This window comes from Carassius gibelio, chromosome A8, assembly GCF_023724105.1.
Source record: "Carassius gibelio isolate Cgi1373 ecotype wild population from Czech Republic chromosome A8, carGib1.2-hapl.c, whole genome shotgun sequence".
NCBI classification, from domain to species: Eukaryota; Metazoa; Chordata; class Actinopteri; order Cypriniformes; family Cyprinidae; genus Carassius; species Carassius gibelio.
The window spans coordinates 2692669-2705168 of NC_068378.1; the positions used below are offsets into that span (position 1 = coordinate 2692669).

General features: G+C 45.8%; 1 protein-coding gene across 3 annotated transcripts in view; it reads left to right on the forward strand.

Annotated features, from left to right (window-relative positions):
- Nucleotides 1-12500, forward strand: part of LOC128019170 (plexin-D1) — a 68060-nt gene that overhangs the window by 25634 nt on the left and 29926 nt on the right. For all 3 annotated transcript variants that reach the window (XR_008185095.1, XM_052605226.1, XM_052605227.1), the window contains 6 exons: nt 2285-2383; nt 3778-3867; nt 4079-4169; nt 5444-5601; nt 11424-11569; nt 12101-12206. Coding sequence is in view for 2 of the 3 variants with exons in the window: in XM_052605226.1 (XP_052461186.1) it covers nt 2285-2383; nt 3778-3867; nt 4079-4169; nt 5444-5601; nt 11424-11569; nt 12101-12206 (690 nt within the window). In the remaining variant the exon portion in view is untranslated. The remainder of the gene's footprint in view (nt 1-2284; nt 2384-3777; nt 3868-4078; nt 4170-5443; nt 5602-11423; nt 11570-12100; nt 12207-12500) is intronic.

Sequence of the window (12500 nt, forward strand, 5' to 3'; positions counted from 1 at the left end):
ATAATGAACGAGATTTCTAAATCAGTCCTCTCCCTACCTGCATTTTCTCTCACTCCATCCACCATATTGGGTTGATTTTTTTTTCACAACAGAGCTTTGTTTTCAAGACTGAAACAGATTGTGTAAGACATGCAGGATTCATTCTGAGGAAAGAGGAACTCTGCATCTGAGACAGCTGACGGTTCACATGATCTGACGGTGCAGAGCTGAATATTTCACCTGACTGAAACCAGTCATTTCAATCCCCTTACTGAAAACACTGGCCGTCAGTTCATATCCCCCCATTCACACTATTAATGATCGCCTTACAGCTGTCTTAGATAATCATAATATGTTTGCTAAATTTCAGTCTTTTTTTCCATTGGTTCGTACTAAAACGGCTCCTCTTAGAGTTTTAAATGTCTTAAGGTTGGTTCTGGAAAGGCTGGTTCTGTTAGATCTTTTAGCTCCTTTTGATACTGTTGATCATTGTCTAATAGTTGAGAGGCTCAAACAATGTGTTGGTATCTCTGGAACAGCCTAGAAGTGGTTCTCTTCATTCTTATCAGACAGGTCTTTTTCAGTCCGAATCAGCAGCATTTCTGTCCTGTGGTGTTCCCCAGGGTTCTGTTTTGGCTCCATTGCTTTTTGCTTTAGATTTGCTGCATTTTGAGTGGTTAATAAGTACATTTCATGGTGTTTGTTGTCATTGTTATGCAGATGACATTCAATTATATATTTAGCTTATATATTTAGTTTATTAATCCACGTGAAATGACTCTCTATTCTTAACTGCATGTGTGTTTTATGGGCAGGCTTTGAGTCTCGATCAGCATGTTAATTCTCTCGTTCATACTTGTTTTTATCAGTTGAGAAACTGATAAACATCCACATTAGAAATGGAGATGATCATACATCTTTTTATTTCCTTTTGCTTTGATTATTGCAGTTCTCTTTTTGTTGTCTTAATAATTCCTCCTCTAAATGATTACAAGTGGTGCAAAATCCTTAACTAAAAAAATAAATACTTACATAAATGGTTCTCCTAATTTAAGGCATAATAAAGACATAAGTAGGGCAAAGCAACTTCATTAAACTGCACATTTAAATTCATTTAGACCATTTAACTAATTTATAGAACAAATGTGCTCCACAAGCCTAGTTCATACTGTTCCAGTAATTGCCCTGAAATAGAGAACTGGCAGAAGAAGCAGATGATTTACTGTAACACCCACCATAACACACAACTGCTGAGACACTGAGAGCACAGCATTCCACTGCATTATGTGTGAACTGTATTGTGATGCACTTCAGAATGCCACAACACACAACAAATACATTATTTTGTAGAAGTGCTTACATTCATGTACTTGCAGCGAGTTTGTTCAGTTAACAGACTTGAGTGCTTTCTACCCCCTCTCTGTGTTTTCACATTACTCATATCAGTAACAACTGTAGTTATACCACAGTAGAGACATAAAGCATTGCTTCCTGTGGATATACATACACACACACACACACACACACACACACACACGCACACACACACACACACACACACACACACACACACACACACACACACACACACACGCGCACACGCACACACACACACACACACACACACACACACACACACACACACACATATATATATATATATATATATGTGTGTGTGTATATCCACAGGAAGCAATGCTTTATGTATCTACTGTGGTATAACAGATGTAGAAACATGCTGCTATGTAACTATATATATGAAAGATAATATAATAATATAACACAAAGCCATTTAGTTTCAGCTTTAATAGTCATGGAGAGGAGAGGAGAGGAAGTCTGGAGACAGGAAAAATGTAAAAGTTTGTTTATACGGTACAAAAGTATGATTTCAAAATGACTTAAAAAAACTGCACTTCTCTCTCATTGTTATCTTGAAAATAACATGCATCACTGAATTGTGCAGCATAAAAACAGACTTCTGGGAAAAATATGTTGCAATTCAAGAGACTTTTTGGTCAACATGCCAAAAAAAAAATTGTTTTCTTTTTCCCATGTGCTAACACTCCATCTTTCCATAAAAACAGTGAGGGCAGAATGTGGTGTGATTGTGCTTGTATAGCCATAAATAACTGTGTGCCCACCCTTCCTCTTTTGTTGACATTTTCCCTCACACACACACACACACACACACACACACACACACACACACACAGGAGACTGTTCGCATTCATGGTTCTCTAAACACTGGTCACTGTTGTTTTTGCAGTTTTTTCTCATTTGTTCTTGCCTTTTGTTTCTGTCCCAGAATTCCTCGTCCTGTCCCAGGATGGTGGCCTATGATGTTCCTCCACTGCCCTCTGGAAGCACTCGTGTCTTCTCCCTGGAGCTCGAGAACATAGAGCATGTAGGACCCTAGTGTCTGTACACACACACACACACACACACATCTGTGGTCTGGGGACACGGCTCCTGTCAGGGCTCTGTCTCAGTATTGATGGGCTTTGGTTTGCACAGCTCTTTTGACCCTCTTTAGTCACTATTCACACTCTTGGCTGCTGTCAGTATAAAATATCATGCTGCTAGGGTCAGGGTTAGTGGATGCTGTTTGTAAAGTCTGGAATACACAACATCTGCAACGCAATCCAAAAAAACATGCTGACTTCACTGGACGAGTGTTTTTTCTGCTGATCCTTACAAACGGAGCGATGATTATGTTATTTTCTGTGGTAATGAGCCTGCCATCTCAAACTTTGGGGTCTTCTGTGGACCAGAAATGAGGTAGAATCACTGAGATGTGCTCTTCTGCAAACTGAAGAGTAATGTAGCTACTTTTCACAGACATGCAGCAGCCACATCCAGCAGAACACAGGCTTTATTAAGCTAGCTGAAGCTAACGGCTAACTGCTGGAGCTCATGCTGTGTCGTAGACTTCAAGAGGCTCTGACAGCAGGCCCGGCTCCACAATCAAATCACTGAGGGTGCTTCTTAAATTAGTGAGGGTGCTGTAACTATATGTATATATTGGTATCTGTTACTGTGGTGCAAAGAGCGCTCCATTCATAATCACTAAAGAGCTGGCATTCATCACAGTTCATCCCGATCTCACAACGATACATTATTATCAATAAATTAATCCTCATTATTAGCATAAAGACTTTGTTTTAATGAGATGATTCGTGCTAAACACAATACCAGAGCAAAAACCCAGTGAGAGGATTCTAACTTTAACGTCTCTGATTTAAGAAATCAACAGATATGTCCATGATTGGCTACATTGCTCAACGCTGCAAACACATGAGCCCAAACCATACTGCACTGCATAGTTTGCCAAATATTCAGTAAAATGCCATGAATAGAGCTTTAAGTGATGGTGCTTTTGATTTCGTCTGAGGGTGCTCAGCAAGCTCACACAGACGCAGACTCCTTCTGCTGTTGTACTGTGGATAATGAAGGCCTCGAAGCACTTCCTCTCCGTGTGGGTCTGTATTATGACTTCCAGATGGCTTCACACACGTTTATGTGTGCTGGTCTTCATCATGATGTCTCTGTGTTATGAGCATGTTCTCAGCACTGGTTGAGTGTGGGAATCCTCCTAGAGAGAAGGAGGATACTATCAGGAGTGTGATGTGACTGTGTGTGGTTTGGGGGGTTTGCATGGTATCACTGAGAGATGCACAGAGATCTGTTGTCTGTCTGATGGTCTTGTGATGTTGTCTGAACATGCCTTCAGCCTGATGGGATTGGACATAGCTGTGGCTCTGCTCGTCATGCTCTGTGTGTGTGTGTGTGTGTGTGTAGGGCACTGAGCTGGACTGTGTCTTCAGCGACGGGCAGCTCTACAGAGCACAGTGGCAGGACAGGCTGTCGGTGACCTGCAGTGGAGTGACCGTAAGTTCATCCAACACATCTGAAACACGTTTGATTGACAGGCGGTCCCACCACACACTAATGCATCAACTCCAGTCTGAATGTCTCGTTTCACTCTCAAATACATCAGTATGATCATACAGTGGGTTTCATCTTAACTTTTAAGTGTTTGTAACTGTAACTCAAATCTTCGATTTACTGATGGATAAAAGTGCTTCATGTGGTTCTGCAGCTCATATCTACAGTGTGGAGCAAGATATTCAATCTGAATCTGCGGAGAAGAGGAACCAACACATATATAGACAGTCCAAAGCCAATGAGAGGTATCATCACACACACACACACACACACACACACACACACACACACACACACACACACACACACACACACACACACACACACACACACATATACACACACACACAGTCTGATAACAGAAGGTTCACTGGTGTCCTTGAGGAAGTGTGTGAAATCTGTGCAGTAATCACATTAATTTAATGCTGAGCATGTGCTTCATCACCATCAGACTGTCTGCTGCTCACACTGACTCATAACAAACACACACACACACACACACACAGGGGGGGGTTGGGGATTTTGTCAGGTTTAGCTCAGTAAACACACACACACACACACACACACACACACACTCACAGCTCAGTTGTCTGAATGGGCATATTCCATTCTATGGTTTTTAAACAGATAGAAGCCATGGGTGGAGATTATTTTACAGAGGACCGTTACACCCCTTCTCCTACCAACATACAGAACCTGTTCATCCATCCATCCGTCCATTAACAAAGTAGTATATCCCCAAAAGAAGGTTTTGGGAGATTCTGTCAGATTTAGCTCATTTCTGTGTACAAATTCATCTGCAAAATATGAATATGAACAACTTCTTAATCAACATAAAGATTTTAAGCAAAAAATCTGAATGTGGATCATAATGATTTTTAGAAATATAATGAAATAAAGAAAGATTTGTTTTCTTTTGGAATAAAAAAAAATTTGTAATACATTTTACAAGTCATTCTATTTCAAAATTTGAGGTTTAATTTAATGTGTTAATTTGACACACACACATACAAATTTTTTTTGAGTGAATATTATTTCTACATCATGTTGGTCTGTGAGGGAATGTATGTATTTTGGTACTGATTTTACATTTTAGATAGTTTTTCATAATTTTAACCACCTTCGTCTTCACTAGTAAACTTGAGCTCATGAAAAATTTACATTTAATATTTACACTTAATAATTACATTTAATTCAAAGAGAAATTTCAGCACAACCAGTTCTTGTTCATTAATGGTTGAAGCATTCTCATGTTTGTGTTTGCTGCTCATTTCCCACATCAAGAACCCTGTTGTTTATGGGTGTACAGTGAATAATCCAGTGAGCAGCAGCTGTTGTGTTTTAACACAGATATGATCAAATACACAGACGTGAAGCTGTCATGTGCTCTAGTACAACACTGCACTCGCTGGCGGCCTTGCTTGACACTGGCTGGATGTCACGTGTGACCCGGGATAAAGCAAGGGTTCAGACTTCAGAGGACAGATGTGTAACAATGTGTGTGTGTGTGTGTGTGCAGTGGAGGTGTACAGCTGCAGTGCGGGCGACAGCGACTGCTCTCAGTGTTGGGGCCGTCAGATGCAGGGCCACATGTGTGTCTGGTGTGAGAACAGCTGTCAGCAGCGGGACCAGTGCCACTCCATCACCACACGCTGCCCAGACCCACACATACAGAAGGTACAGCACTCTCACACACACACACACATACACACACACACACACACACACTCTCTCTCTCTCACACACACCCATTTGCTCTCTCTATCTACCTCTCTCTCTTGCTATTAAGCAGTCTCCTTGAAATATTAAGAAATACAGTGAGTGCCTCACACTTCTTTCTGCAGCTGAATGTGTTTAAAAGAGCCTGATACTTGCTCTGTTCGCACCTTCTTCTGTCTCTCTCTCTCACTTCACTAAGGGTGTAAATGAAGAGAAAAGCAGGTAAAATGACGTGAACCGGGACTCATTACACTCAGAGTGCCAATGATGCTCGCAGGACTGTTTACAGCATCTTTTCATCTCACACGTGTCTTTACATATCCTACTTTGATGGGTTTCACTCTTTTTATGCAGTACTATCTTTGTGATGAAAGTTAACTACAGTCTGCACTAGCAACAGTCACCTGAGCTAAACAGTTCACATCACCTGCAAAACTCATTCCAAGCAACACAACTCTTAACACATGGCTCAAAACAGGCTCAGTGCAGAAAAACACTACACACAACCCTCGCCGAGATAACACACACCGTCACTCGGAACACACGGAGAGGAGAAACACCACACAACCCTCACTGAGACAACACACACCGTCATTCGGAACACACCGAGAGGAGAAACACTGCACACAACCCTCACCGAGACAACACACACTGTCACTCGGAACACACCGAGAGGAGAAACACTACACGCAGCCCTCACCGAGATAACACACACCGTCACTCGGAACACACCGAGAGGTGAAACACTACACACAACCCTCGCCGAGATAACACACACCGTCACTCGGAACACACGGAGAGGAGAAACACCACACAACCCTCACTGAGACAACACACACCGTCATTCGGAACACACAGAGAGGAGAAACACTACACACAACCCTCACCGAGACAACACACACCGTCACTCGGAACACACCGAGAGGAGAAACACTGCACACAACCCTCGCCGAGAAAACACACACTGTCACTCGGAACACACCGAGAGGAGAAACACTACACGCAGCCCTCACCGAGATAACACACACCGTCACTCGGAACACACCGAGAGGAGAAACACCACACGCGACCCTCGCCGAGAAAACACACACTGTCACTCGGAACACACCGAGAGGAGAAACACTGCACACAACCCTCGCCGAGAAAACACACACTGTCACTCGGAACACACCGAGAGGAGAAACACTACACACAACCCTCGCCGAGATAACACACACCGTCACTCGGAACACACGGAGAGGAGAAACACCACACAACCCTCACTGAGACAACACACACCGTCATTCGGAACACACCGAGAGGAGAAACACTGCACACAACCCTCGCCGAGAAAACACACACTGTCACTCGGAACACACCGAGAGGAGAAACACTACACGCAGCCCTCACCGAGATAACACACACCGTCACTCGGAACACACCGAGAGGAGAAACACCACACGCGACCCTCGCCGAGATAACACACACTGTCACTCGGAACACACAGAGAGGAGAAACACCACACACAACCCTCACTGAGATAACACACACCGTCACTCGGAACACACCGAGAGGAGAAACACTACATACAACCCTCACCGAGATAACACACACCGTCATTCGGAACACACCGAGAGGAGAAACACTACATACAACCCTCACCGAGATAACACACACTGTCACTCGGAACACACCGAGAGGAGAAACACTACACGCAACCCTCGCCGAGATAACACACACTGCCACTCGGAACACACCGAGAGGAGAAACACTACACACAACCCTCACTGAGACAACACACACCGTCACTCGGAACACACCGAGAGGAGAAACACTACACACAACCCTCGCCGAGATAACACACACTGCCACTCGGAACACAATGAGAGGAGAAACACTACACACAACCCTCACTGAGACAACACACACCGTCACTCGGAACACACCGAGAGGAAAAAACTACACGCAACCCTCGCCGAGATAACACACATGTCACTCGGAACACACCGAGAGGAGAAACACTACACGCAACCCTCAACGAGATAACACACACCGTCACTCGGAACACACCGAGAGGAGAAACACTACACGCAACCCTCACCGAGATAACACACACCGTCACTCGGGACACACCGAGAGGAGAAACACTACACGCAACCCTCACCGAGATAACACACACCGTCACTCGAAACACACCGAGAGGAGAAACACCACACGCAACCCTCGCCGAGATAACACACAACGTCACTCGGAACACACCGAGAGGAGGAACACCACACACGACCCTCGCTGAGACAACACACACCGCCACTCGGAACACACCGAGAGGAGAAACACTACACGCAACCCTCACCGAGATAACACACACTGTCACTCGGAACACACCGAGAGGAGAAACACTACACACAACCCTCGCCGAGATAACACACACTGTCACTCGGAACACACCGAGAGGAGAAACACCACACGCGACCCTCGCCGAGATAACACACACTGTCACTCGGAACACACCGAGAGGAGAAACACTACACACAGCCCTCAAAGATATAACACACACCGTCACTCGGAACACACCGAGAGGAGAAACACTACACACAACCCTCGCCGAGATAACACACATGTCACTCGGAACACACCGAGAGGAAAAAACTACACGCAACCCTCGCCGAGATAACACACATGTCACTCGGAACACACCGAGAGGAGAAACACTACACACAACCCTCACTGAGACAACACACACCGTCACTCGGAACACACCGAGAGAAAAAAACTACACGCAACCCTCGGCGAGATAATACACACACTGTCACTCGGAACACACCGAGAGGAGAAACACTACACACAACCCTCAAAGATATAACACACACCGTCACTCGGAACACACCAAGAGGAGAAACACTACACGCAACCCTCACCGAGATAACACACACCGTCACTCGGAACACACTGAGAGGAGAAACACCACACGCAACCCTCGCCGAGATAACACACACCGTCACTCGGAACACACTGAGAGGAGAAACACTACACGCAACCCTCACCGAGATAACACACACCGTCACTCGGAACACACCGAGAGGAGAAACACTACACGCAACCCTCACCGAGATAACACACACTGTCACTCGGAACACACCGAGAGGAGAAACACTACACACAACCCTCACCGAGATAACACACACTGTCACTCGGAACACACCGAGAGGAGAAACACTACACATAACCCTCACCGAGATAACACACACCGTCACTCGGAACACACCGAGAGGAGAAACACTACACGCAACCCTCACCGAGATAACACACACTGTCACTCGGAACACACCGAGAGGAGAAACACCACACACAACCCTCACCGAGATAACACACACCGTCACTCGGAACACACCGAGAGGAGAAACACTACACACAACCCTCAAAGATATAACACACACCGTCACTCGGAACACACCGAGAGGAGAAACACTACACACAACCCTCGCCGAGATAACACACATGTCACTCGGAACACACCGAGAGGAAAAAACTACACGCAACCCTCGCCGAGATAACACACATGTCACTCGGAACACACCGAGAGGAGAAACACTACACACAACCCTCACTGAGACAACACACACCGTCACTCGGAACACACCAAGAGAAAAAAACTACACGCAACCCTCGGCGAGATAATACACACACTGTCACTCGGAACACACCGAGAGGAGAAACACCACACACGACCCTCGCCGAGATAATACACACACTGTCACTCGGAACACACCGAGAGGAGAAACACTACACACAACCCTCACCGAGATAACACACACCGTCACTCTGAACACACTGAGAGGAGAAACACCACACAACCCTCGCCGAGATAACACACACTGTCACTCGGAACACACCGAGAGGAGAAACACTACACGCAACCCTTACCGAGATAACACACACCGTCACTCGGAACACACCGAGAGGAGAAACACTACACACAACCCTCACCGAGATAATACACACACCGTCACTCGGAACACACCGAGAGGAGAAACACTACACACAACCCTCACCGAGATAACACACACTGTCACTCGGAACACACCGAGAGGAGAAACACTACACACAACCCTCACCGAGATAACACACACTGTCACTCGGAACACACCGAGAGGAGAAACACTACACATAACCCTCACCGAGATAACACACACCGTCACTCGGAACACACCGAGAGGAGAAACACTACACACAACCCTCACTGAGATAATACACACACTGTCACTCGGAACACACCGAGAGGAGAAACACTACACACAACCCTCACCGAGATAACACACACCGTCACTCGGAACACACCGAGAGGAGAAACACTACACACAACCCTCACCGAGATAACACACACTGTCACTCGGAACACACCGAGAGGAGAAACACTACACACAACCCTCACCGAGATAACACACACCGTCACTCGGAACACACCGAGAGGAGAAACACTTCACACAACCCTCGCCGAGATAACACACACCGTCACTCGGAACACACCGAGAGGAGAAACACTACACGCAACTCTCACCGAGATAACACACACTGTCACTCGGAACACACCGAGAGGAGAAACACTACACACAACCCTCACCGAGATAACACACACCGTCACTCGGAACACACCGAGAGGAGAAACACTACACACAACCCTCGCCGAGATAACACACACTGCCACTCGGAACACACCGAGAGGAGAAACACCACACACAACCCTCACCGAGATAACACACACCGTCACTCGGAACACACCGAGAGGAGAAACACTACACACAACCCTCGCCGAGATAACACACACCGTCACTCGGAACACACCGAGAGGAGAAACACTACACACAACCCTCACCGAGATAACACACACCGTCACTCGGAACACACCGAGAGGAGAAACACTACACACAACCCTCACCGAGATAATACACACACTGTCACTCGGAACACACCGAGAGGAGAAACACTACACACAACCCTCACCGAGATAACACACACCGTCACTCGGAACACACCGAGAGGAGAAACACTACACACAACCCTCGCCGAGATAACACACACCGTCACTCGGAACACACCGAGAGGAGAAACACTACACACAACCCTCGCCGAGATAACACACACCGTCACTCGGAACACACCGAGAGGAGAAACACTACACACAACCCTCACCGAGATAACACACACCGTCACTCGGAACACACCGAAGGGGAGAAACACCACACACAACCCTCACCGAGATAATACACACACTGTCACTCGGAACACAATGAGAGGAGAAACACCCCACCAACCCTCACCGAGATAACACACACCGTCACTCGGAACACACCGAGAGGAGTTTCAAAACGCTTATAAATCATACAGAATGAGTTTTTTTGAGAAAGTAAAAATGCACAAAGTTTCCTGTGAGGGTTAGGGTTAGGTGTAGGGTTGGTGAAGGGCCATAGAATATACAGTTTCTACAGAATAAAAACCATTACACCTATGGGATGAACACACTTTACACAGAAACAAACGTGTGTGTGTGTGTGAACGTGTTTGAGTGTGTGTGTGTGTGTGTGTGTGTGTGTTTATAAGATTGTTTATAAGCTGTTTAGTCTGAAGCCCTGAATGACTTATGGTTACCCAAACCATAATGAACATATAAATATGGTAGGTCTATGATAACTGTTCTGCCATGATCTTCTCATGTCTCAGCTGTCTTCTGTGTGAAACTGACCGTGTCTGACATGCAAGTGTGTGTGTTTTTACTGGTTCAGTTGTGTTGTGTTGTGTTGCAGGTGGAGCCGCTGTCCGGGCCGCTCACGGGGGGCACACTGCTCACTGTGCAGGGCAGGAACCTTGGACACAGGACTGATCAGCTCAACGTCTCCATCGGCCATGTGCCCTGCAGCTTACTGCCACAACACTACACTGTTTCAGTCAGGTACACACACACAGATCACACACTCACACCCTTCATCAGCTCTGCACACGTGCTCCACTGACTGACATGATCTCTACACACACACAGTACCTGCTGTTTGACTGAGTGACAGATCCTGCAGTGAAGTTTATAACACACAGATCATCATTTGGACGTGATTGACAGTTCAAACTGATGTGATGTTGATTTGAGCTTCACTTAATGTCGGAGTTCATCTGTGCTTCAGTTTTTACACATTTCACACTGGACACTGTTTATTGCACAAAAGTAAATAATGATCCATTTAGTCTAGAATGCAATGTAGGCAGAAAGCATGTTTATCCTTGTTGCAGCTAAAGCCATATTTAGTGTCATCTGTGTTGTGCTGTAGTTTTATTCATGGTTTTTGAGGGCGTCACACAGCTAATTATCCAAACTTCACCAAATGACAGATGAGTTTGTGCTAAAACATACGTCGTGATTGCTGGACTGGACACACAGTGTTGATGTCAGAGCATTGGCTCGTGATCCAGCAGTTTGTGTCTGTCACAGGTTGGTTTGTGAGACTGGTGTATCATGGAAACGGATGAGTGATCGTGTGAGCGTGAGTGTGGACGGGAAAGCAGTGGGCGTTTCGAAGGACATCTTCTCCTTTGTGGTATGTGCAACCCTTTTTTTCTCTGTTCACTTCCCTCTCACACCTTCAGATTCAGCATTCACTCTTTACTCTTCATCCCCATTTATTCTCCCTTCACACCCTTCAGTGCGCGTTAGACGGCTCATCAGGGATATCACAGAATATGCTAACAGATGCTGATGGCACGATACTCACGATATCTCAACATTATCTCCCAGCTATCACGTGATGTGATGACATGTTTGACAGCATGAACTCTCTAGATCAGTCTGATCCCCAGCACAAGGGACACAGGCTGTTGTCTGAGCCAGTTCC